General features: G+C 43.2%; 1 protein-coding gene across 1 annotated transcript in view; it reads right to left on the minus strand.

The window, feature by feature from the left end:
* LOC144596954 (WD repeat-containing protein 64-like) overlaps window positions 1-27,917 on the minus strand; it is a 99,049-nt gene that overhangs the window by 52,012 nt on the left and 19,120 nt on the right. The window contains exons 5-12 of the mRNA XM_078405851.1: window positions 25,161-25,375; window positions 22,214-22,354; window positions 17,743-17,822; window positions 12,359-12,498; window positions 7,476-7,599; window positions 5,240-5,388; window positions 3,474-3,597; window positions 279-448 (exon numbers count right to left, since the gene is read on the minus strand). Coding sequence (XP_078261977.1) covers window positions 279-448; window positions 3,474-3,597; window positions 5,240-5,388; window positions 7,476-7,599; window positions 12,359-12,498; window positions 17,743-17,822; window positions 22,214-22,354; window positions 25,161-25,375 — 1,143 coding nt within the window. The remainder of the gene's footprint in view (window positions 1-278; window positions 449-3,473; window positions 3,598-5,239; window positions 5,389-7,475; window positions 7,600-12,358; window positions 12,499-17,742; window positions 17,823-22,213; window positions 22,355-25,160; window positions 25,376-27,917) is intronic.

Genomic DNA, 27,917 nt, shown 5'->3' on the forward strand with positions numbered 1-27,917 from the left:
GTTGGCGTGGATTTGGTGGGCCAAAGTGCCTGTTTCCTGAAATTAAACTAAACTAAACCTTGCTGGTCATGGATAGTTTCTCTTTCATTATTTTGAACATCTCCAAGACTTTTAATCTTCTCCCCCTTCTCCTTTGAGTGATTCTAGCTTCCTGTATTTCACCAGGATGCAGGAAGCTAGATGTTTATTTGTTTTAATTGTTCCACGTTGCAAGTGTAAGCCTACTGTCTCTATATCATACAGATAATCTTAACAATTTAGTAGTAAATCTTAAAAACCTGTATCATTTTGATGGTGTTGTTCCAACCCACAGCAATTATTATCTGCGGTTCATTCAAACTCATATAGAACAGATGTGAAATTCGTTTATTTTCTTCAGTGTTTTCTGTAACTGGAGGTAGACTTCTTATTTTCTCTCCATTTCTTAACTCCCAAGTTATCAATGAGCCTGTGTTTTTTTAAAAGAACGAAAGAAAAATTACATTGGATGAACTGGGCAGCAAGGTGGCGCTGTGGTAGAGTTGCTGCCTTCACTGAGGCAGAGACCCAAGTTTGATCCTGACCACAGGTGCCGTCCATGTGGAGTTTGAATGTCCTCCCTGTGACCGCATGGGTCTCCTCCGAGTGCTCCCGTTTCCTCCCACTTTCCAAAGATGCGCGGGTTTGTAGGTTAATTGGTTTCTGCAAATTTCCCCTAGTTTGCAGGATGCGAAAATGGGATAACATTGTTTGGTTGATCGATGGTCAGCATGGACTCAGTGGGCCCAAGTGCCTGTTTTCCATGTTGTATTTCTAAACTAAACTGAGCTAAACTAAACTGAACTAGATAATAAATAACCTCAATAAATGGTGAGACACTCAGTTTTGTGGGTTCTGCGTAAATCCTGAACATTATGTACCCCCATTACTGATGGAACGTGACACAATACATTGGACAGCTACATGGATAGGAAACTTTTAAAGAGATATGGACAACATGCAGGAAAAGGGGATTAACACAGTTGGGATATTCACAAATTCACAAGACATAGGAGTAGAATTAGGCCATTCAGCCCGTCGAGACACTCTGCCATTCAATCATCGCTGATCTCTGCCTCCGAATCCCATTTTCCTACCTTCTCCCCATAACCCTTCAGACCTGTTCTAATCAAGAAGTTGTCTATCTCTGCCTTAAAAATATCCACTGGCTTGCCCTCCACAGCCCTCTGTGGCAATCAATTCCACAGATTAACTACCCTCTGACTAAAGAAGTTCCTCCTCACTTCCTTTCTAAAAGAGAGCCCTTTAATATCAATCAATCAATCAATCAATTTTTATTTGTATAGCACATTTAAAAACAACCCACGTTGACTAAAGTGCTGTACATCTGATTAGGTACTAAGGAAAAAAAAATGAAACATACAGTAGCACGCAAACAGTTCACAGCGCCTCCTCAATGAGCCTCAAACGCTAGGGAGTAGAAATAGGTTTTGAGCCTGTACTTAAAGGAGTCGATGGAGGGGGCAGTTCTGATGGGGAGAGGGAAGCTGTTCCACAGTCTAGGAGCTGCAACCGCAAAAGCGCGGTCACCCCTGAGCTTAAGCCTAGACTGCGGGATAATGAGTAGCCCCAAGTCGGCCGACCTGAGGGACCTGGAGTTAGAGAGGGGGGTTAGAAGATTTTTGATGTAGGGGGGGGAATGTCCATTTAGGGCTTTATACATGAATAGGAGGAGCTTGAAGTTGATTCTGTACCATACAGGGAGCCAGTGGAGATAGGCCAGAATCGGGGTGATGTGGTCCCTTTTACGGGTACCCGTCAGGCGGGACAGGGAAGATTGGCTGATCCCAGTGTATAGGGAGTTGCAGTAGTCTAGGCGGGAGGAAATGAAAGCGTGAATGATTTTTTCTGTGTCGTCGAATTGGAGGAAAGGTTTGATTTTAGCTATGGTTCGAAGTTGGAAGAAGCTGGCTTTTACCACAGCGTTGACTTGCTTATCAAATTTTAATGCAGAGTCAAATATCATGCCGAGGTTTTTGACATGCGGTTTGACTAGGCAGGATAGACTTCCAAGACTGCCTGTTATCGATTTGATGGAGTCGGGGGGGCCGAATAGGATGACCTCAGACTTGCTCTCATTTAATTGGAGGACGTTCTGTGCCATCCAACATTTTATGTCCTCAAGGCAGTGTAAGAGGCTGTTTAAATTTGACTGATTGTTGGGTTTCAGGGGGAGGTAAAGCTGAGTGTCATCGGCATAGCAGTGGAAAGAAATGCCGTGCCTTTGAATGATTTGGCCAAGGGGGAGCATGTATAGAGAGAAGAGAATGGGGCCTAGGATGGAGCCTTGTGGAACTCCGCAGGAGAGGCTAGCTGGAGCAGAGGAATAACTGCCTATGTTGATGGCGAAACTCCTATCTTTGAGGTACGAAGCGAACCAGCTCAGGGTAGTGCCATCAATGCCAACCGCGTACCGGAGACGGTCAATAAGGATGGTGTGGTCCACTGTATCGAACGCTGCGCTGAGGTCGAGAAGGAGCAGGATTGCACAGTCGCCGGTGTCGATGGCGAGAAGCAGGTCGTTGTGTACCTTCAACAAGGCAGACTCTGTGCTGTGGTGGGCTCTGAAACCTGACTGGAACCTTTCCAGGATGGTGTTTTGGTGCAGGTAGGGCACTAATTGGTTTAGAATTGGTTTAGAATATGACCTCTGGTCCTAGACTCTCCCACCAGTGGAAACAATCTTCCCACATCCTTTCCACTATATTTCTCTATATCTCTATATCTCTCCATATCTCTATATTTTGGTCAGCATGGACAAGTTGGATCAAAGGGCCTGTTTCCATACTGTGTGATTCCATAACTATACTCCTGAGGTCCCTCTTAAATCTTTCCCCTCTCACCTTAAGGCCTAAAGCATTGAAAAGACACTTGAACAGACACATGGATGGGAACATTTAGAGGCATGAGAGACAAAGCTGGCAAATGGGATGAGCTTAGATGAGGCATCTTTGTCCGTATGACCTTGTTGGGCCAAAGGGCATGTTTCCATGCTGTGTGATTCCATGAAGAGAAGGGCTCCACGATGCTGATTTTGTACTCTCATGAATACAGAACGTGCTGGAGTAACTCAACGGGCCAGGCACCATCTCTGGAGGAAAAGGATGGGTGGCGTTTCAGATTGGGACATTGCTCCTCCTCTTGGGCTCCCTCAGAAGGCCATCTACCCTCTATGGACCTTTTTATCTCTAACTGTGGGCGAGACATCAAACATCTTGACTATTTTACTCCCCTTACCCTATAAGGAAGGGTCCCGAACCAAAACGTCACCCATCCTTTTTCTCCAGAGATGCTGCCTGACCCGCTAGAGTTCTCCAGCACTTTGTGTCTACCCACAGTTTAAATCAGCATCTGCAGCTCTTTGTTTCTACATTCTGCACATTCTGGACTCACTTGTCTGTTCGCATATAAAAAATGGTACCAAAATGATTCACCGTCAATTGCTCCAGTGACTAGATCTTTTCCAAAGTCATCCACTGCTGCCGCTGTCACCTCCACCGAACGTCCATGAGGATGTGCAATATGATACAATTTCCTCCCGCTTTGCACACTCCAGACCTGTAGAAAACCCCAAAAAATGCAGTCTTATTGCCGCTCAAAACCATAGCTAGTTCCCTTCACAAAGAGTCACAATCAAATCAATAAAATCCATTTGCACATTTCCGCACCCAAGTTTAAGGAACATATCAACTCTTGCCAAAACGCAGGCAGGTAGGACTAATGTGGAGTTGGGGGATGTGTAGGAAAGAACTGCAGATGCTGGTTTAAATCAAAGGTTGACACAAAATGCTGGAGTAACTCAGCGGGACAGGCAGCATCTCTGGAGAGAAGGAATGGGTGGCGTTTCGGGTCGGGTCTGAAGAAGGGTCTCGACCCAAAAGGTCACGCATTCCTCCTCTCCAGAGATGCTGCCTGTCCCACCGAGTTACTCCAGCATTTTGTGTCTACTCTGGATGTGGGGGATTTTGGTCGGCATGGACCAGTTGGACTGAAGGGCCTGTTTCCACTCTGTGTTTGACATGTTTGATGCTATGACTCTATGAACATTTTACTTCTGTACCATTGTGGTACATAACTTTACCACTGTACCACTATGTCACCCTTAATTTATATAAGTCGCACTGGATTTGTACAAGTTGATTTTATCCTGGTGTTCCCCCTATTTTTTCATGCACAAATGAGGTTAATATTATCTTTAGCTCCTCTCAATTCGCTTCCATTTCTGCGCACACAAGTGATAACATGAAACAGAGAAGATTACAGCACAGGAACAGGCCCTTCAGCTCACAATGCCTGTGCCCAACATGATGCTGTTAAACTAATCTCTGCTACCATGAGATCCATATCCCACAATTTCCTGATTGTCCATGTTCTCATCCAAAAGCCTCATAAAAATCACAATCATATCTGCCTCCACCATCACCCCTGACAGCGAATTGCAGGCACCCCCCCCCCACCCCCCCCCCCCCACCACTCTCCCGGTGGGAAATTTCCCCTGCACTTCCCCCTTTAAACTTTGCCCCTCTCACATTAAACCTATGCCCTCTAATGTTTGACATTTCCACTCTGGGAAAAGGTTTTCCGGCTGCCAATCCCATCTATGCCTCTCATAATCGTATGTACTTCCCTGATGTATAAGTGTATATTATAGAAGCATATACTATGATCTATCATAGTATATACTATGATCATATACCTTGATTTTCCCAGGACTGATCTATATGAAAGATCAGCCATGATGAAATGGCGGGCTAGACTTGATGGTCCGAATGGCCTCATTCTGCTCCTATGACTTATGAACTTATGGTGTCTTCCCTCAGTAAGGAACTGATGTGGTTCCCAATCAGCTAGCACATGATTTCTTTCTAGAAATTGTCCTAACTGTGTCTTTCTTCACAATGAAATCCAGTCTCATTTTTTTAATATGGAGGAATGAACTGCAGATGTTGGTTTAAATTGAAGGTTTAGCAAAAAAGCTGGAGTAACTCAGAGGAACAGGCAGCATCTCTGGAGAGAAGGAATGGGTGACATTTCGGGTCGAGACCCTTCTTCAGACTCCAGCGAAGGGTCTCGACTCGAAACGTCACCCATTCCTTCTCTCCAGAGATGCTGTCTGTCCCGCTGAGCTACTCCAGCTTTTTCTGTCTACCTTCTCAGTTTTTTAAATGGTTAATTTGCTATTTCGCAGATAAACACTTACCTTAATAACAGATTTACTACAAATGGTGACAACCATGCCAGTAGCTTTGCTGCAGACCAGAACATTAATGGATCGATCATGAGAAACTGGAACCTGCAGGCTATCCTGTACAGCAGACGTGAGTGGCACAAGGTCTATTGCATCGGAGCCTGGATAATCAAGTAAATGCACACAATAAATATGCCTCCCTTTGTATTACCATCAGTGGAATCACCTTTAAACAGATCACTTATTTTCTGACGACATTAGGTAAATCATAATGGAATCAAATCTCACAGAAATGTACAGGCATCGAGCGTCTCAGTTTAGTTTAGTCTGTTATTGTGAAAAGCTTTTTTGTAGCATGCCATCCAGTCAGCGAAAAGCCCGGGATTACAATCTAGTTTAATTGTGGGCACGTCTGCGCTTGTACACGCAGATTTACCCAAGTTAACCCAAGCCTGCCGTATCCCCCAGTTGCTAACCATCTTAGCTTCCCCTTCCCATTCCCATACCGGCCTTCTTGTCCTGGGCCTTTCCTCTGTTGCCAGAGTATGGTCAAACGCAAACTGGAGGCACAGCTCTACATATTCCGCTTACGTAGCTTACAAAACCCAAAGGTACGAACGTTGAATTCTCTGAGTGACACGCCCCCGACCCTCTCTTTCTTTCCCTCCCTGATTCCCACTGGTACTCTCCCATTTCATAAGTTCTAGGGGCAGAATTAGGCCATTCGGCTCATCAAGTCTACTCCACCATTCAATCATGGCTGATCTATCTTTCCCTCTTAACCGCATTCTTCTGCCTTCTCCCCACAACCCCTGATGCCTGTACTAATCAAGCATCTGTCATTCTCCTCCTTAAAAATATCCATTGACTTGGCCTCCACAGTTGCCTGTCCCAATCCCCACCCCCCTCCCAAGTCTCTCTGCTCCTTTCCCCTTCTCCGTACATTCAACTCCTATCCCTCAGTTAATAATTTCCCTTTTATTCCTCTCCCCTCTCTATCTTCACTCACCCACATCCCTCCCTCCAGGTTCACATTTCACTCCAGAGTTCTATTTGTGTCAATTTGCAATTGAGCATTTAAATTTGATGCTGAAATGAGAGAGGGCTAGATTTTCCTGGAAATATCTGCACTACTATTCTGGGACATAAACACTTGGAATTGTGGACGGAGCTCAGACCATCAAACAAACCAACCTCCCTTCCATTGACTCCATCTACACTTCACGCTGCCTTGGCAAGGCCACCAGCATAATCAAAGATGAGTCTCACCCCTGACATTCCCTCTTCTCATCTCTCTCATCAGCCAATAGGTACAGAAGTGTGAAAATGCACACCTCCAGATTCAGGGACAGTTTCTTCCTACTATCATCAGGTAACTGAACCACCCTACCAACAACTAGAGAGCATTCCTGAGCTACTATCTGCCTCATTGGAGAATAATTTTCCTTCCGTGCCCTGCACAGGCTCCAACAGTCTATCTGCTGCTTTTCAGAACAATTGTCCTTCCGTGCCCTGCAGTCTCCACCTATATCCTTCCTTTGTCGTCCTCCCTGACATCAGTCTGAAGAAGGGTCTCGACCCGAAACGTCACCCATTCCTTCTCTCCTGAGATGCTGCCTGACCTGCTGAGTTACTCCAGCATTTTGTGAATACCTTTGATTTGTACCAGCATCTGCAGTTATTTTCTTACACAACTCAGACTATGTTTGATCGGACTTTACTGAACTTTATCTTGCACTGAACGTTATTCACGTTATTCCCTTTATCACTCCATTTACACTCTGGATGACTCAATTGTAATAATCTACTGCCTTTCCACTGACTGGTTAGCAGACAACAAAAGCATTTCACTTTGCCTCAGTACATGTCACAATAAACTAAACTAAACTAAACACCACTAATTATTAACCTGGTATAAAGTAAGGGGGTGTAGGGGGGTGGAGATTTAATAGGAACCCGAGAGGCAACTTTTTTACACAAATAAATGGTGGTAGGTATATGGAACAAGCTGCCGGAGGAGGTAGTTGAGGCAGGTTCTGTCACAATGTTTAAGAAGCATTTAGACAGGTTCACGGAGAAGATAGGTTTAGAGGGACATGGGCCAAACACTGGCAGGTGGGACTAATGTAGATGGGCATGTTGGTCAATGTGGGCACATTGGGTTGAAGGGCCTGTTTCCAGATTGTGTGATTCTGTGATTTTTTGACTCTATAACTTGTAATCCATTTTTCGCAGCTTGCTAACCTACCAGCAATTAATCGCTTACGCCGATGGTCAAACACCATGCTGTTGAAGTGCCGATCTACTTGATGTTCACCCAAGATGAAGACTTGCAGGACAGCAATCGTCTGAATATCCCAGACTCGGAACATCTTCCAAGACAAGAAAAGATAAAGTGGGAGACAACATTAGCTACATTTCTACTTCCTTTGTGGTTAGATTTTTTTTAAACACAAATGAATATCAACAGGTAAAGTACCCTTAACGGCATTGATATACAAATGGATCTTGAGATTCAAGTTCATAGCTCCCTGTGGCAGCCCAAGTAGATAGAGTGGGAGAGAAGGCATATGGTAAGCGTGCCTTTATCGGTCAGGGCATCGATTATAAAATTAGGAAGTCATGTTGCAGCTTTCTAGGACTTTGGGTCACATTTGGAGTATTGCATGTAGTTCCGGTTGCCCCATTACAGGAAGGATGTGGAAGCTTTGAAAGAAGAGGTTCACTAGAATGACGAAATAAGGATCTGCAGATGCTGGTTAATGCACAAAGCACTGGAGTAACCCAGCAGGTCAGGCACCTCTGTAAAACATGGATAGGTAAAGTTTCAGCTGGGGATCTTGGGTCCCCTATCCATGTTCTCCAGATATGCTGTCTGACCTGTTGAATTACTCCAGTGCTTTGTGCGTCCTTTTCACTAGAATGATGCCTGGATCAGAGGGTACTACTTATAAGGAGGGGTTGGACAAAATTGGATTATTTTTTTCTGCAATGCAGTTTGAGGGGAAAACCATAAAATTACAAGAGGCAGAGACAGAGTAGACAGTCCAAACCTTTTTCCAAGGGTCAAAAACTACAGAGCACAGCTTTAAGGTAAGTGGGACAAAGTTTTAAGGAGATGGGCAGGGCAAGTTTTTTTTAACGCAGAGTTTAAGAGTTATTGCACTTGAAATTCCTTGCCATAAGTAGTGGTGGGGGCAGATCTGATCGTGGCTTAAAATAGGCTTGTTACCAGGCACATGGATGAACAGAGAATGGAGGGAATGGAGGTAATTAATGAAGGGAGATGGATCACATACAGAAAGTGTTTAGTTTATGCTTGGCACAGACATTATAGGCTGAAGGGCCTGTTCCTGTACTGCACTGTTTTATGTTCTAAAGCCATTCTAATCTATGAAAACAAATTTAAAACGTGATCAAAAGACCAGGAAAAGCTATTTTGAACCATGGAGCCAATATCAATGTGAGCCTCTGTTAGCCAATAGCTTGAAGAGTTCTGTTCTTGCTGAATTAAAAACCTGTGAGAATTAAGGTTGTATGTTTATTTTACAAAAACACAAGGACTTCAGTTTCATTATCTAAAATAAATACTGCACAGGATTGTTGTTCCAAAATAAAGGAAGGTAAGTGATATGATCGTCTTTCACCTCTCCAACAAGACTTTTGCTGTGGGTGGAAGAGAAAAAACCCAGAGGTGATCAATTTTACACTGCTCAAGAATAAAGAAAGAATGAAGAGTGTTTAATTGTCATATGTACTGAAACAGAACAGAAATTCTTAGACAATAGGACACAAAGTCCTGGAGTAACTCGGCAGGTCGGGAAGCATCTCTGAAGAGCATGGATAGGTGATGTTTCGGGTCGGGTCCCTTCTTCAGAAATTCTTTCTTGTAACTGTACAACAGGTTTGTAAACAGTACTCCACAGATAACCTAATAACCGTTTTTTTAAAAATTCACTAAACAAAACACCCCAATATCATATCATATCATATCATATATATACAGCCGGAAACAGGCCTTTTCGGCCCACCAAGTCTGTGCCGCCCAACGATCCCCATACATTAACACTATCCTACACCCACTAGGGACAATTTTTACATTTACCCAGCCAATTAACCTACATACAATATGGTGCAAAATAAAAACTATGGTGAAAATATCTGAACAAATATTTCCGTTTCCCAATTGAAGTTGTAACATTTTCATCTTTAAGTCACAAACTTCATCTCTTCAATTAAACCGTTTTCCCATTTGACCTCGGATGTGCTTTCCCAGCGCTCCTGAAGGGACCATTTTACAGAGAAAACCATCAGAGGAATCCTACAAATCAAACTGATTTGACTGTGTTAAAATGTCCATGTTTCTAGTTTCTCCCTTCATGCCAAAGATGGGTGGGTTTGTAGGTTAAGTGGCGCTGGTGTAAATTGCCCCTAGTGTGTAGGGAGTAGATGCAAAAGTGGGATAACACAGAATTATTGTGAATAGGTGATTGATGGTTAGCATGGACATGGTGGGCCAAAGGGCTAAATCTCTAAACTAAATAGGGAAAATACCGTTGTAGTGGGACATGCAGTGTAAATGCAAAGTTGTGAACTAAAGGTTGAGGGATGATCTTCTGAAGGTTTATAAAATCATGAGGGGAATTGACAGGGTGAATGCACAGCAACTTTTACCCAGGGTGGGTGAATCAAGACCCAGAGGACAATTTTAAGATGAGCGGGGAAAGAATTAATAGAAACCTGAGGGCAACTTTTTTGCTCAGATGGTGATTTGTACCTGCCTCAACTATCTCCTCTTGCAGTGCGTTCCATAACGCACTGCAAGAGGAGATAGTTGAGGCAGGTACAATAACAACATTGTAAAGACACTTAGACAGGTACATGGATAGGGAAGGTTTAAAAGGATATGGACCAAATCCAGGCAAATTGGACTATCTTAAATCGGGCATCTTGGACAGCATGGACTCGGTGGGCTGAAGGACCTGTTTCTATGCTGGATCTCTGAAGTAAATAGGATAAAGCCATGGTAACAGGACAAGGTGTGTAAATGCAAAGTTGTGAACGAAAGGTGAATTAATTACCCACACCTTTGCTGCAAACAGCCAAAGTTATATTTCCACAGCAACAAATTCCTACCAAAGATATGATGTGGGTTCTGATGACCTAATACAGGTTGCAGTTTCTGATTTTGCCCACTTTTAACAAGTGAAACTAGTTTGATTTGTGGGATTTTCTCCTTCACAACTTCACCACGACTTCAAATAGAGGTGTGCTTATTGAAAGAAAACCCTCAACCTATTGCCTGCCAGGCTTAGTCCTACCCCTCCTCTCTTCCAACTTTCTTGCCCCCCCCCCAGCCCCCCGCCCCCTCCCCCCCAACCATACAATCAGTTTGAAGAAAGGTCCTGTCCCGAAACTTCACCTATCCATGTTCTCCAGCCCGTTCAGTCTTCCCTTCAGATGGAGGTACATAACTTCCGTGAAACTCGGCCTTTATGTTGATTTTATGAACCCTGTTTCTAATTGTGTGCAGTACTCCCTCAAGAGAAAACTTTGTGAGTGTATTTAATGGAATCGGCATTTTTAGGAATTACCAGACTGACATTGAAATTCTTTTTGAAAATCCTAACACCTACTTAATTAGTTCAGACTCCCTTCTACCCACTCCATAGTTTGCTGTTGTAGGACATTATATAATTAGTCATTGTCAGTATCGTTCCTCTTTTCAGTCTATAATCACCACACATTCTTGGAAAATAATACATTAGGACTTCACTCTCACTGTCTAGAGCATTTGTCATTATTATTTGCCTTTTGTGAAAGCTGCTGTGAAACCAGCTAACCCCGCAAACTCAACAAGTAAAACATTCAGAAACAGAACAGAAACAGGTGCTCTGGTTTTATTCCACATTCCAAAGACGTGCAGGTTTGTAAGTTAATTGGTCTGCTGTAAATGTCCCTATAGTGTTGGAGAGAACTAATGTATGGGTGTTCATTGGTCGGCACAGACCTGGTGGACCTGTTTCCATGCTGCATCCCTAAAAAAAAAAAAACTAAACAGGAAAAGTGTAGTTCATAAACACATGTTGCAATGTTTATTGTCACAGGGCACTGAAATAATTTACATCTGATGAGTAATAGCACAGAAAACAGAAAACTGTAAAAGTATGCAGATGTCCAGTCAACAATGTGAAGAGAAAAGATTATGATTTCTTTGGTATGCATTCATTATTAACCTGAAAGCAAAGAGAAGAGTAGGTGGATTTGTGAGGTAAAGATAATGAAAAGGTTGTATTTATTTGGTATGTTTCTTGACATGATGTTGCGAAGTGCATATTAACGTATATTTGATGTTTAAGGTGGGGAAACAAGCAGTCAATTAACACCTAGACAAGCCATTGACATTAATTAAATAGGTAGTCAGTTGGTAATGATAAATTTAATGGCGCAAAGTGCTGGAGTAACTCAATGGGTCAGGCAGCATCTCTGGAGAACATGGATAGGTGATGTCTTGGGACAGCACCCTTCTTCAATCTGAAGAAGGGTCCCAACCTGAAATGGCCTAAACATGGATAGGTAATGTTTTGGGTCGGGACCCTTCCCCAGACTGAAGAAGGGTCCCTACCCAAAACATCACCTATGACCCAAAACATCACCAGACTGAAGAAGGGTCCCGACCAGAAAAGTAGCCTACCTGTGTTCTCCAGAAATGTTGCCTTACTCACTGATTTACTCCATCACTTTGGATCTTTTTTTGTAAACCAGCATCTGCAGTCCCTTGTTTCAACTCTGTGGGTAATGAAGTTGAAAAGAGAAGAAACGGGATGTCAAAGATTCTTACTTCGTCTTTCCGAGAGAGAAGATGAGAGTTTAAATTAATGCTTCATTCCAAAAGATGACTCACCGAGGCTGAATTGGTGGGTTGTTTGGGTGGAGTGTGCACTTGTTGCAGTGTGAGTCAGAGACGAGGCATACTATTAATCAAGGCAGAGCTGACACAATCACCAAGGAGTGTCCACTGTCAGTGGACCGACATATAATTACTCCGTTTCGGCACTGACTCAGAAAATGAAGGGTACACCATTGGCAACATCTAAATAACAAAGCAAATGGCACAAAGCAGTCACTCACCCCTTCAGTTGAGAGGCTAATGATATGTTGATCAGCTTCATTAATTACTACCTCAGTAATGATACAGTTGTGGCCACTCAACATTGCCTTTGGTTTGCCGAACATATTTGGATTCCAAAGTCGAACAATTTTATCTTCACCTAGACATGAAATAAGAGAGGCTTCATTTTCGGAACACTAGATATTGACATGTTGAACATAGAGTCATGGAGTCATTCAGTGTGGCCCAACTTGCCCACACCGACCAACATGTCCCATCTACACCAGTCCCACTTGACCGCGTTTGGCCCATATCCCTCTAAATCTGTCCTATTCAAGTACCTGTCTAATTGCTTCTTAAACGTTGGGATAGTATGTGCCTCAACTGCCTCCCCCGGCAGCTCGATCCATACACCCACCACCCTTTGCGTGATAAAGATACCCCTCAGATTCCGATAAAATCTTTTCCCTTCACCTTAAACCTATGTGCTCTGGTTCTCGATTTCCCTACTCTGGGCAAGGGACTCTGGGCATCAATCCAATCTGTACCTCTCATGATTTTATACACCTCTATAAGATCGCCCCTTAACCCCCTGTCCTGGGAATAGAGACCCAGCCTACTCGACCTCTCCCTTTAGCTCAAGCCCAAAAGTCCTGGCAACATTCTTGGAAATCTTCTCTGCACCCTTTTCCAGCTTGATAACATATTTCCTATAACATAGTGAACAGTACAGCACAGGAACAGGCCCATTGGCCCATAATGGGACAGAGGTTCATAAGTTCATAAGTCAAAGGAGTAGAATTAGGCCATTCGGCCTATCGAGTCTACACCGCCATTCAATCATGGCTGATCACGGCGGCACGGTAGCGCAGCGGTAGAGTTGCTGCTTTACAGCGAATGCAGCGCCGGAGACTCAGGTTCGATCCTGACTACGGGTGCTGCACTGTAAGGAGTTTGTACGTTCTCCCCGTGACCTGCGTGGGTTTTCTCCGAGATCTTCGGTTTCCTCCCACACTCCAAAGACGTACAGGTATGTAGGTTAATTGGCTGGGTAAATGTAAAAATTGTCCCTAGTGGGTGTAGGATAGTGTTAATGTGCGGGGATCGCTGGGCGGCACGGACTTGGAGGGCCGAAAAGGCCTGTTTCCGGCTGTATATATATGATGATGATGATGATGATGATCTATCTTCCCCTCTCAATCCATTCTCCTGCCTTCTCCCCATAACCTTTGACACCCTTACCAATAAAGAACCTGCAATCTCCCCATTAAAAATACCCAATGACCTGGCCACCACACCGGTCACCCTCCATGCACTCATCTCCCAACCCTGAGGCCCCAATTTCCTTTTCCTCCCCCTTCTTTCTCCTCCTCTGTGTCCACCTCGCATCCCTTCTTCCAGCTTTATATTTCACTGCTCCTCTCCTTACCTGATTCCCTTTTGTCTCCCTTTAACCTCAAGCCTTTGCCATTTACCCCACCCATCTGCCAATGAACCCCCCCACAGCCGTATCATCTCTCATTAGCCAGGCTTTTCCCCACTCCGACCTTTTCCAGCTTCTCCCTCCTATTCCAATCAATGCGAGGAAGGGTCCTGACCCGTAACGTCATCTGTCCGTTCCCTTCACAGATGCTGTATGTAGGCATCAGCGTAAGAAGGATCTCGAGCTGAAATGTCACCCATTCCTTATCTCCACTGCCTGTCCCACTGAGTTACTCCAGCAGTTTTGTGTCTACCCTCCACAGATACTGCTTGACCCACTGAGTCCGTCCAGCACATTGTGTTTTGCTTGAGATAGAAGTGTAAACAGGAGGAAGTAGATCCCCCTTCTGCCTTCTCTGTCCACCTCCATTCAATACCGGTTCATGATGCTCCTTTACAATTCATGATGTAGACCTGGATAGAGTGGATGCGGAGAGGATGAATCCGATATAAGGAGAGTCTCGGACCAGAGGCCATAGCCTCAAAATAAAAGGGAGTACTTTTAGAAAGGAGATGAGGAGGAATTTATTTAGTCAGAGGATGGTGAAACTGTGGAATTCATTGCCACAGGCAGCTGTGGAGGCCAAGCCAGCGGATATTTTTAAGTCGGAGGTTGGCAGATTCTTGATTAGTATGGGTGACAGGGACAATGGGGAGAAGGCAGGAGAATGGGGTTGAGAGGGAAAGATAGATCAGCCATGTTTAAATGGCAGAGTTGACATGATGAGCCAATTGGCCTAATTCTGCTCCTATAACTAATGAACATGAATTTTATAGGACTTTGGTTAGGCCCCATTTGTAGTATTCTATCTGGCCATCCCCAATACAGAAGGGATGTGGAGACTATGGAATGGGGGCAGAGGAGGTTTAGCAGAATGAAGCCTAGATTAGGAGGCATTAGCTACAGGGAGAGGTTAGACAGACCTGGATTGTTTTCTTCAGAGTGACGTAGGTTGAGGGGAGACCTGATAGAAGTATATAAAATGATGAGAGCCATAGGCAGGATCGGCAATCAGAATCTTCTTCTTTTTTTTGATAAATATTTTTATTAAACATAAATACATATTAATAAAATTTACTTATTACATACATTCGTGATATTATTAATATTAACAATTATGTCCTACATATTTCTATACTTTTTTTTAGAGAGGGAAAGATAGAGAAAAATAAAATAAAAATAAGAGATCCAAATTGGAGAAATGAATGGAGTATTAAAAAAGTTATCTATCATTGGAGATATATCCATGATTTATTATTCATAATTCTTCCTCCATTCCATTATTCAGGCCACGGTCAGGTCCTCGCACCAAGCCATTTTGACCCTTTAAATATACAATAAATGGAGACCATATTCCTCTGAAAAGATTCAACCTGTCCATTAGTACAAGTCTCAATCTTTCCAGATGAAGTGTCTCCGACATTCCTGTAATCCACATTTTAATTGTAGGGGATGTAGGACCTTTCCAGAATTTCAGTATTAATTTTTTCCCAATTATTAAACTATAATCAATAAAAATTCTTTGATTCGTTGTTATTAATTGATCTGTTTCTAATATTCCCAGTATTATTAAGTTTGAGTCAGGGATCAGCTTCATATTAACAACATTCGAAATTATTTTAAATATTTCTGTCCAGAATTTAGTGATTTTTTCACAGTTTGTGAATATGTGCGTTAAGTTAGCTTCCAATTGCTGACATTTGTCACAAATGGCAGATATATTTGGAAAAATACTATGTAATTTAGCTTTTGAATAATGTAGTCTATGTAATATTTTAAATTGTATAAGAGAGTGTCTAGCATTTAGCGAACAGTGATGTATGTGTTGTAAACTTTCATCCCATATATCAGGTCTAATAATTTGACCTAATTCATTTTCCCATGATTGTCTATATATTTCTGTACTTGGAGCGTCGTTTTCCAGTAGAATATTATAAATATATGATATCAATTTTTCTGTATTTGGGTGTTTATTTAAACATTCATCTAAAATCTCTGTCTTTCTATTTCTAATTTCATGTGTATTTGCTTTTACATAATCTCTAATTTGTAAATATCTAAAGTAATCTTTTGAATGTAATCCATAAATTTGTTGTAATTCTTGAAATGAAAGGAAAATTTTTTCCCTATAGAGATCTCCCATCTTATTAATTCCACAGTTTTTCCATTGTAAAAAACCTTTATCTATCATTGAAGGTTTAAATGTGATGTTATTTACAATAGTAAGAGCTAGTGGTATACATTCCAATTTTAATGTTTTCTTTATTTGTTTCCAAATACGTATTCCACTATCTATTATAAGGTTTTCACTATAGGTTTTCTTACTTATTTTATTATTGGCGAATAAAATCGAACTAATTTCAAAGGGCGAACAATCTTCTTTTTCCATGGCAGAGTTGACATGATGAGCCAATTGGCCTAATTCTGCTCCTATAACTAATGAACATGAATTTTATAGGACTTTGGTTAGGCCCCATTTGTAGTATTCTATCTGGCCATCCCCAATACAGAAGGGATGTGGAGACTATGGAATGGGGGCAGAGGAGGTTTAGCAGAATGAAGCCTAGATTAGGAGGCATTAGCTACAGGGAGAGGTTAGACAGACCTGGATTGTTTTCTTCAGAGTGACGTAGGTTGAGGGGAGACCTGATAGAAGTATATAAAATGATGAGAGCCATAGGCAGGATCGGCAATCAGAATCTTCTTCTGAGGATGAAAATATTAAATATTACAGGGCATGGCTGAGAGGGTCAAAATTTAAAGGAGTACTGCAGGGTAAGTGTTTTTACAAAGTGGGTGTTGGGTGCCTGGAACATGCTGCCTGGCTTGGTGGTAGAGACAGATACAATCCCTGATACAATAGTGGCATCTCCGAGTCTTTTGGATAGGCACATGTATATGCAGGAATTGGAGGGATATGGATTATGTGCAGGTAGATAGGAATTGCTCTTGGCATCATGTTCGGCACAGGCATTTTGGGTCGATGGGCCTGTTCCTGTGCTGTACTGTTCTATGTTCTGATAGCAGTACTCATAACCTCAATCTTCTGTCCATCAACAGTCCCATGCTTCCCTCTGTTCCCATTCACAGATCATAAGGTCATAAGGTAATAAGTAATAGGAGAAGAATTAGGCCATTCGGCCCATCAAGTCTACTCCGTCATTCAATCATGGCTGATCTATCTCTCCCTCCTAATCCCATTCTCTTGCCTTCTCCCCATAACTTCTGACACCTGTACTAATTAAGAATCTATCTTTCTATGCCTTAAATATATCAACTGACTTGGCCTCCACAGCCTTCTGTGGCAAATAATTCCACAGATTCACCACCCTTTGACTAAAGAAATTTCTCCTTATCTCCTTCCTAAACGAATGTCTATTAATTCTGAGGCTATGACCTCTATTCCTAGACTCTCCCACTAGTGGAAACATCCTCACCACATCCACTCTATCCAAGCCTTTCAGCTATAGTAAGATAAAGCAGAGTCTACAATGTAGGATGTCGTCAAAGCCAAAATTATTGTGGTAATATTATTGTGGTTTCACAGAGAAACAGAGAAGCACAAAGGGTAACAGCATGCTTATCTCTATACTCGTAGAACAAGAAAAATAATTTATATTTTCAATTTTATGAGCATGATCATTATTTCTATACCTTCATCAATTACAGCCAAAGCAGTAATAAAAACTGAACAGGCAGTCTTATAATCTGACACAAAAGGAGCAATTTACGTGATTAGTAATTCTTTGCCTTAGAACTAGCAAATGAAGACTACGATTTTTGTCACATATTTCAAGCCACAATGAACCGATTATGTGATTAAAATGTATGCAACACAATCGATCAAACACAAATCATCCATGCAGAACATACCGCTGAAACACCACATGAATGCTCAGAATATCCCATTTTGATACTTACCACCAGTAACAAAGGTATTTGCTTTCACACAATAATCAAAAGCATTAACTCCTCGTGGGACTGCCAACGTTCTAATGGGCCTAGATTTGGAGATAAAGAATAAGTCAATGGAACAATATTTGACTTGAAGCTCACAATGCAATCATAAAACCGCAGTGGAATTATTATTTTCGAAACAAGGAACTGCAGATGCTGGTTCCTTGTTCCTTGTGGGGAGAAGGTAGGAAAATAGGATTAGGAGGGAGAGATCAGCCATGATTGAATGGCGGAGTAGACTCGATGGGCCAGATGGCCTAATTCTACTCCTATAACTTGTGAACTTGTGAACTCGTGAACCAAGAAAAGACAACAAAATGCTGGAGTAACTCAGCGGGTCAGGAAGGATCCCTAGAGAACACGGATAGGTGCTGTTTTGTGTCAGGACCACTCTTCATACTATTGAACACATTTTGTGTCTTTCCGTGAAATTGTTTTGGTAGTTGAGGGTATTTATCCTATAGCAGACATTCACAGTTTCCATGACAACTCCATCCTGTATTGGATGACATAGAAGGAGAGATGTAAGTGTATTTCGGATGTGCACGTCCATATTTTGGTCAGCTATGCAGAGCTCAGACACAGCGACGTACTGGCAATATCCCTTGGAATACATGAGCAAAACACACCATGCTGGTGGATGCATTGCGAATGGAACTGACGCGCTACAACATGCTGCAATGCTATATTCTGCACTGTGTATCTTCCCCTTTGCTCTGACTATTGACTTGACTTGACTTGGTTGCATCTATGTATGGTATATCTGAGCTGTGTGGATAGCATGTAAAACAAAGGTCTTCACCTGACAATATATACACGGCACGGTGGCACAGCGGTAGAGCTGTTCCCTTACAGCGCTTGTAGCGCTGGAGACCCGGGTTCTATCCCGACTACGGGTGCTGTCTGCATGGAGTTTGTACGTTCTCCCCGTGACCTGCGAGGTTTTCCTCTGAGATCTTCGGTTTCCTCCCACATTCCAAAGACGTACAGGTTTGTAGGTTATTGGCTTGGTAGATGTTAAAAGAAAAATTGTCCCTGGTGTGTGTGTAGGATAGTGTTAATGTGCGAGGATCACTGGTCGGCGTGGACCAGGTGGGCCAAAGGGCCTGTTTCCATGCTATACCTCTAAACTAAGCTAAACTAAACTAAACTATAAGGCCAAATTTAAACATTATCTATCCACTCCCTCCAGAGATACTGCCTGAACTGCTGAGTTCCTCCTCATGATGTTGCTCATGGTTAAACCATGTTTAACAGCACCCTTGCGAAGTGGCTTAGAATATGACATTAACGAAACCAATATGCCTGCAAGTGAACATCAAAAGGAAACCATGGTCAAATCAGTAGTAAGGAAGGCAAATGCAATGTCAGCATTTATTTTGAGAGGATTAGACAATAATAGCAGGGATGTAATGCTGAGGCTTTGTAAGGCGCTGGTCAGTCCGCTTTTAGAGTATTATGAGCAATTATGGGCCCCGTATCTGAGGAAGGATGTGCTGTGGTTGAAGAGAGCCCAGTGGAGGTTAACGAGACTGTTTCCAGGGATAATTGGGTGAAAATATCAGGAGCATTTGATGGCACTAGGCCTGTACTCGCTGGACTTTAAAAGGATGAGGGGGTACCTCATTGAAACTTACCGAATAGTGAAAGGCCTGCAGAGTGGCTGTGGAGAGGATGTTTCTACTAGTGGGAGAGTCTAAGACCAGAGGCCATAGACTCAGAATAAAAGAATGTACCTTTAGAAAGGAGATGTGGAGGAATTTATTTTGTCAGAGGGTGGTGAATCTGTGGAATTTATTGCCGCAGACTGCTGTGGGGGCTGTCAATTAATATTTTTAAGACAGAGATTGACAAATCATTTATTAGTATGGGTGTCAGGGGTTATTGGGAGAAGGCAGCAGAATGAGGTTGAGAGAGAAAGATAGATCAGCAATGAATGAATAGTGAAGTATACATGATGGGCAGATGGCCTAATTCTGCTCCTAGGCTGCACACGGCAGTAGAGTTGCTGCCTTACATGAAATGCAGCGCCAGACACCCGGGTTCAATCCCGACTACGGGCGCTGTCTGTATGGAGTTTGTACGTTCTCCCCGTGATTTGCGTGGGTTTTCTCCGAGATCTTCGGTTTCCTCCCACACTCCAAAGAAGTACAAGTATGTAGGTTAATTGAGTACACTGTTGTTAGAAGAGGAGAGGCTATGTGTAGGATGGTGCTTGGATGCTATGGTGGAGCTGGTTTGGAGGTGATAATAGCCAGGGGGCTGTAGAAAGAGAATTCATTTGCAGCAGCAATATGTCTTTTCTTGTAATGAGAGATCCCACTTTCACATATTTTAGTTTAGTTCGGAGATACAGTGTGGATACAGTGTGGAAACAGGACCTTCGACCCACCATGTCCGTGCCGACCATCGATCAACCGTACACCAGAGGGCAATTTACAGAAGCCAATTAACCTACAAACTTGCACGTCTTTGGAATGGGGAGAAAACTAGAGCTCCCGGAGTAAACCTCACGGTCACAGGGAGATGTACAAACTCTGTACAGACAGCACCCGTAGTCAGGATCAAACCTGGGTCCCTGCCACTAAAGTGCAAAAACTCTACCGCTGCACCACGGTGCCACCTATTTTCTAAGTATGATTTTGTAAGAATATATTCCAAAGTATATCTTGTTGATTGGGCCTTCACAGGTAACCACATGCAAGCCTTGATTTCCCAAGTGCATATGCTACTAATGTTTAGTTTAGTTTAGTTTACTGTCATGTGTACCGAGGTTTATGTTGATGCTAACCAGTCACCGAAAAGCTTTATGTTGATGCTAACCAGTCACCAAAAGACTATACATGATTACAGTCGAGCCATCCACAGTGTACATGATAAAGGGAATAATGCTTAGTGCAAGATAAAGTCCAGTAAAGTCTGATTCAAGATAGTCTGAGGGCCTTTAATGAGGTAGATAGTAGCCTAGGTCCACTCTATAGTTGTTGGTAATGTTAGCTTCCTCAGTGCGAAACATCATTGCAATAGAGAGTGCAAATAGACAGAATAACTTCCATCTATTTGCACATTATGTTTTATAATTCATAAGAAATTAATGACTGGGGATATTTGATTTGAACATTCTCCAAGTAATCCAAAAAAAAGCCCAATCATTGAGGAAACAGGCTTAATCAGGGACATTTAGTGGGATCCAAAATTAAAATGAAGAAATACTCATAAAGTTTGCAAAAGAGCCGTTACAACACAAGACCAAAATAATATGATCAAAATAATACATAAAAGAGCTGTTGCAACATAACACCGAAATAATCATTTTAACATCAATTTTAATACATAAAAAACATAGAAAAGGTTTATATGACTTTTGTTATTTGTTCATTGCGAGAGGATTTGTCTTTAGGAGAAGGAGGTCCTACTGCAGTTATACAGGGCCCTGGTGAGACCGCACCTGGAGTATCGTGTGTAATTTTGGTCTCCTAATTTGAGGAAGGGCATTATTGCTATTGAGGGAGTGCAGCGTAGTTCACCAGGTTAATTCCCAGGATGGCGGGACTGATATATGATGAAAGAATGGGTCGACTGGGCTTGTATTCATGGGAATTTAGGATGAGAGGGGATCTTATAGAAACATATAAAATTCTTAAAGGATTGGACAGGCTAGATACAGGAAAAATGTTCCCGATGTTGGGGGAGTCCAGAACCAGGGGTCACAGTTTAAGAATAAGGGGTAAGCCATTTAGGACTGAAATGAAGAAAATTTTCGGCACCCAGAGTGCTGTGAATCTGTGGAATTATCTACCACAGAAGGCAGTGGAGGCCAATTCGCTGGATGTTTTCAAGAGAGAGTTAGATTTACCTCTTAGGGCTAAAGGAATCAAGGGATATGGAGAAAAAGCAGGAATGGGATACTGATTTTCGATCCCCCGTGGGGCTCCATCGCCACCGCCGCGAGGGTCCGTCGGCCATGAGGCTCACCGCCGTCGTGGCTCACCGCCGCCAAGGCTCACTGCTGCTGCCGAGGCACCATCGCCACTGCGAAGCTCCAGGCCGCAGCTGAGACTCCAACGATGCCACCGAGGCTCCATTGGGCCAGGCAGGCTTTGCCGCCCGGCTTCTCCATGGCCTCCAGGGGGCGTCTCAGTTCTTCACTGAGTGAATCGGGCCCACTGTGCGAATCGGGCCCACTGGACGGGCGAGTCCTTAATCTCCACGGACTGCACGGCTCCCCGCGTTACCCAGGATAATATTTCAACAATACTCCTCTGACCTACTAATTATACCCCTGCCAGAAAAATTAGTGGAGTACACCACGGATATTCCAGCAACTGATGATCTGGCACCTCCTTTAATCTAGCCAAATTAACAAAATTATATATATAAATACACATACACACACACACACACACACACACACACACATATATTTGTAACTTACTGACAGTCTGCGAGTTTGCGTATGTCATCCAGGACCACTGAGTGTACACTATCTGAAGAACAGCTCACAAAGGAGTTCAAATGTGGAAAATACTTCACTCTCAATACCCACTCGTGATGGAGTTTCCGACGTAAGATTGTACTGAAAAAATTAAACAAAAGGGAAAGATATTACATATCTTATCAAAGACGATAAACTATTATGAGTAAGGGTCAAAGTTAAAAGACTATGGGTTCATGTACTGGTCTAAAGGCTTGACCACAGAGGGGCGGCACACCGGTGCGGTGTAGAGCTGCTGCCTCACAGCGTCAGAGATAGCGGTTCGATCCTGACTACGGGTGTTGTCTGTGCGGACTTTGTACGTTTTTCCCTGTGACCGCATGGATTTTTTCCAGGTGCTCCGGTTCCCTCCTACATTCCAAAGATATGCGGGTTTGCAGATTAATTGGCTTCTGTAAATTGCCCAGAGTGTAGGATGTGAAATAACATAGAACTAGTGTGTACAGGTTGGTCATTAGGGACTAGCTGGACCAAAGGGCATGTTTCCATGCTGTATCTCTAAAATGTCCATTTTGTTTACTTTAGTTTGGTTTAAAAATGCAGCATGCATCAGGCCCTTCAGCCTATCAAATCTATACCAACCATCACCAATTCACACTTGTTTTATGTTTTCCCACTTTTGCATCCTCTCCCTACATATTTGGGACAATTTACAGTGGCCAATTAACCTACAAACTCACTTGTCATTGGAATGTGGAAGGAAACTAGTGCACCCGGAGGAATCCCATGCCATCACAGGAAGAACATGGAAACACCACACAGACCTCACCTGAGATCAGGAACATACATACCCAGGTCTCTGGAGCAGTGAGGCAGCAGCTCTACCAGATGATAACTACGCTGCACAACAAAGGAGACCAAATGGCATGTTTTAATCAGGGGCACAGAGTTTGGTTACAACAAGCCTTTCACAAGACATAATGCATCCATCTCAAATGAAATCAGAAATTGACAGGGTCAGGCAGTCTCTTTGGACTGAGAACCAGAGATATTACTATTTAGGAAGATTGTGTTCATATATCTCTGAGAATGAGTTCCGACCGAAACGTTGCCGATCCATTCCCTCTGCTGTTGACCTGCTGAGTCTTTTGTTCGGAGTCGGGGAATCGAGAACCAGGGGACATAAGTTTAAGGTGAGGGGGGATAGCTTTAATAGGAACCCCCGAGGGGTAACTTTTTCACACAAAGGGTGGTGGATGCATGGAACGAGCTGCCAGAGAAGGTACTTGAGGCATGTACTATCACGACGTTTAAGAAACATTTAGACAAGTACATGGATGGGATAGGTTTAGAGAAATATGGGCCAAAAGCAGGCAGGTGGAACTGGTGTAGATGGGACATGTTCGCAGTGTGGGTACGTTGGGCTGAAAGGGCCTGTTTCCATGCTGAATGACTCTAGGACTCTATCTGCAATTCCTTGTGTCGCCATTCTTCATTTTCAATTGGTAATGAGCTATTTTACACAGTTGAAGGAGTAATTGTATTGGTTCAGGTGAGTAACAAAGCTATTTACGCCACTCGATCCCGTTCTTGGTAGCATTGTTGAGCTTTTGGAAGCAAGAGCTAGAAGATGCAACAGGGAGGAAAGAACTGCAGATGCTGGTTTAAATCAAAGGTGAACACAAAATGCTGGAGTAACTCAGCGGGACAGGCAGCATCTCTGGAGAGAAGGAATGAGTGACATTTCGGGTTAAGACCCAAGATGCTGCCTGTCCCGCTGAGTTACTCTGGTATTCTGTGTCATGTAAACCAACCTCCCTTCCATTAACACCATCTCCATGCTGCCTCAGCATAATCAAGGATGAGTCACACCCTTGTCTCCTCTCTCCCATCAGGCCAAACGTACAGAAGTGTGAAAATGCATATCACCACCTTCAAGAACATTTTCTTCCTACCTGTTATCAGGCAACTGAACCATCCTACCAATAACTAGAGCAGTCCTGAGCTACTGCCTGTCTCATTGAAGATCTTTGGACTATCTTTCATTGGAATTTACTGGATTTTATCTTGCACTAAACATTATTCCCTCTACCATGTATCTCTGGACAGATTGATTGCAATCATGTATAATTTTTCTGCTGAATGGATAGCACGCAGCAAAAAAAGCTTTTGGTACATGTGACAATAACAAACTAAACTAAACTAGACTTGAAGCTGTTTCACAATGAATGAATTAATATGGATCAAGAAATCCTCCAAAACTATCATTTTCTTGGAGGTTTATAAACTGCAATACATCTTACTTTGAATTATTTAACTTGATTTCATAGCAGAATCTATGAGGCCCAATCATGGTATTCATTAATAATCAATATTTGACTTCATCGATTTCAGCAATGTTTGGAAATGAACCATTAATCACAACCTTTCAAAATTGAATAAAACCATTTAAACACTTAAGAACACAATTGCTGGAGTAACTCAGCAGGTTAAGAACCATCTCTGGAGAGCATGCATATAAGTTCATAAGTTTATAAGTTCTAGGAGCAGAATTAGGCCATTCGGCCTATCAAATCGACTCGACCATTCAATCATGGCTGATCTTTCTTTCTCTCAGCCCTAATCTCCTACCTTCTCCCCATAACCCCTGACACCCTTATTAATTAAGAATCTGTCAAACTTCACCTTAAAAAATCAATTGACGGCCTCCACAGCTGTCTGTGGCAATGAATTTCACAGATTCTCTAAATCTAAAGAAATTCCTCTTCATCTCCTTTCCAAAGGTACATCCTTTTCTTCTAAAGCTATGGCCTCTGGTCTTAGGATATCCCTGTTCTCCAGAGATACTGCCTGATCCACTGTGTTTTTCCAGCACTTTGTGTCCTTTTGTGTATTAACCAGCATCTGTAGTTCCTTGTTTCTACTTTTAAGCCCTTGTGAGACCTACCGACGGAGTAGGCGTGGATCCAAGATCTGGGATTGCAAAGCGTTTCTCTCTTTGGTTTTCTGGAGATTGAGGTCTTCAGTTCCCACAACTAACAGGTTTACAAACCCAGCATCATCACCGATCAAAATGGAATCTTCACCTGTGTCCTCAGATTGGGTCACTGTGCAGACGCAGAGCATGATATTTTGCATGGGTTTAAGGGTGAAGAAATTAGTCTGTTGAAAAATGGCAACACCAGTTAAGAAGGGTCCCAACCCGAAACGTCATCTATCCATGTTCATCGGTGATGCAGGCCATTATAAAACAAATGAGAACCTGACTACAAAAGCAAAGAGGAGGCAATCTAAACATAGCACAAAAAGTAAGGACATTTGTGTTTGGTAGATTATTTCTTTGTTGTAACAATGCTTCTTGGCAATAAATCTTATACCGTTGGAAAGCCGGTTTATTTCCCTTTTAAATGGTGCCACATTTGTAAGGAACATGCATTTGTGGGATGAGCAGCAGAGCTGAGTATGTGGGCTGCGCCCATGAAAAATCTGCCAAATCTTCTCTGCCAATGCCAAACAGCTTATTCTGCCATTGACTCTTGTTTGGTGTTGTTTGGTGGATTGGATGATTGAAGTCTGAAGAAACAAGACATATTGGCAATTTAACAATTTATTCATTTAATAAACAGGAGCCTCAGTAGCGTGTGGAAGAACCATACACAGCCACAACAGCCTGGCACCTCCTCCTCATGCTGGTCACCAGCCTGGTCACACACTGTTGTGGGATGGCATCCCATTCTTCAACCAGCATTTGTCGCAAGTCAGCCAACGTGGTTGTGTTGGTCACTCTGGCATGAACAGCACGCCCAAGCTGATCCCACAAGTGTTCAATGGGGTTGAGGTCAGGACTGCTGGCAGGCCATTCCATCCTCTCCACTCCCAAATTCTGGAGGTAGTCTCTGAGAAACCCTGCTCTGTGGGGGCGAGCATTGTCATCTTGGAGGATAGAGTTCGGTCCCAGACTGTGGAGATATGGGATTGCCACTGGTTGCAGAATCTCATCTCGATATCTCTCTGCATTGAGATTGCCTCCAATGATGACAAGCCTCGTTTTTCCAGTGAGGGAGATGCCGCCCCACACCATCACACTGCCTCCACCAAAAGATGTTACTCTATCGGTGCAGCAATCAGCATAGCGTTCTCCGCATCTTCTCCACACTTTGACCCTATGATCCAACTGCCGTAGGCAGAATCTGGACTCATCGCTGAACATAACTTTCCTCCACATGTTCAGGTTCCAGTGCACGTGTTGCCAACACCAGCGCAAACGGGCCTGACGGTGAAGGGCAGTCATGGCAGGCCTCCTGGCAGCCCTATGAGACCGGAGATCGGCTGCGTGCAGTCTGTTCCGAATTGTCTGGGCAGAGAGCTGTCGGCCATATCGTCCTGCAAACCTTGACTGCAAATCTGTAGAAGACAGCCTACGGTTCCTAAGTGCTGACAGGGTGAGGAAACGGTCTTCTTCGGGTGTCGTCTTCTTGGGACGCCCACTTCGCGGCCTGTCTCTGACATCCCCCGTTATATGGAACGTGGCATGCCGATTCTTGGAGCAGACACCTACTGACCACTGTAGCAGGGCCCATGCTCACAGATGCTGCCAATCAGGTGCCAATCAGGCACCTGATTGTCAGCACCTGGGGGTACCAGAAGCTCAAAACAAGAGTCAATAGCAACAGCAGAATAAGCTGTTTGGCATTGGCAGAGAAGATTTGGCAAATTTTTCATGGGTGCAACCCATATACTCAGCTCTGCTGCTCATCCCACAAATGCATGTTCCTTACAAATGTGGCACCATTTAAAAGGGAAATAAACAGGTTTTCCAACGGTATAAGATTTATTGCGAATAAGCATTGTTACAACAAAGAAATAATCTACCAAACACAAATTTCCTTACTTTTTGTGCTATGTTTATATAGTAAAACTCTTGTTTGTTTGTTTGTTTGTTCCTGAACTACAGCCAAAACGGTACACAATAGCGCGACAATTTTAGGCCCACCTTACTCACCGTCGTCCCTTTGGTGGTAATGGAAGAAGTTTCATTGAAATCGGTGTTATATTTTTAAAGTTATTCATAGAAACATAGAAACATAGAAAATAGGTGCAGGAGTAGGCCATTCGGCCCTTCGAGCCTGCACCGCCATTCAATATGATCATGGCTGATCATTCAGCTCAGTAGCCTGTACCTGCCTTCTCTCCATACCCCCTGATCCCTTTAGCAAAAAGGGCCACATCTAACTCCCTCTTAAATATAGCCAATGAACTGGCCTCAACTACCTTCTGTGGCAGAGAATTCCACAGACTCACCACTCTCTGTGTGAAGAAATGTTTTCTCAGCTCATCTACTAGGGAGGGGAGGGGGTGGGGGGTGGAGGGAGGGGGGAGGAGGGAGGAGGGAGGGGGAAGGGGAAGGAGGAGGGGAAGGGGGGAGGGGGAGGGGAGGGGGAGGGAGGGGTTGGAGAAGGGAGGAGAAAGGATACTCCAAGGTATTGTCAGGAACAAAAGGTATGTTTTTAGGATTATTGTAAAGAGACAAAGGGTAGATCCAGCAGAATTGCTAAATTTGGAAAAAGGCAAATAATGAAGGATACAAAGTGCTGGAGTAACTCAGTGATTCAGGCTTGCCGCTTGACCCACTGAGTACCTTGAGCACTTGTGTCCATTTTTGTAAAGCTCAGCGGTTCCTTGTTTCGAAATAGTGAAGGATTAT

This window comes from Rhinoraja longicauda, chromosome 9 (genome assembly GCF_053455715.1).
Source record: "Rhinoraja longicauda isolate Sanriku21f chromosome 9, sRhiLon1.1, whole genome shotgun sequence".
NCBI classification, from domain to species: Eukaryota; Metazoa; Chordata; class Chondrichthyes; order Rajiformes; family Arhynchobatidae; genus Rhinoraja; species Rhinoraja longicauda.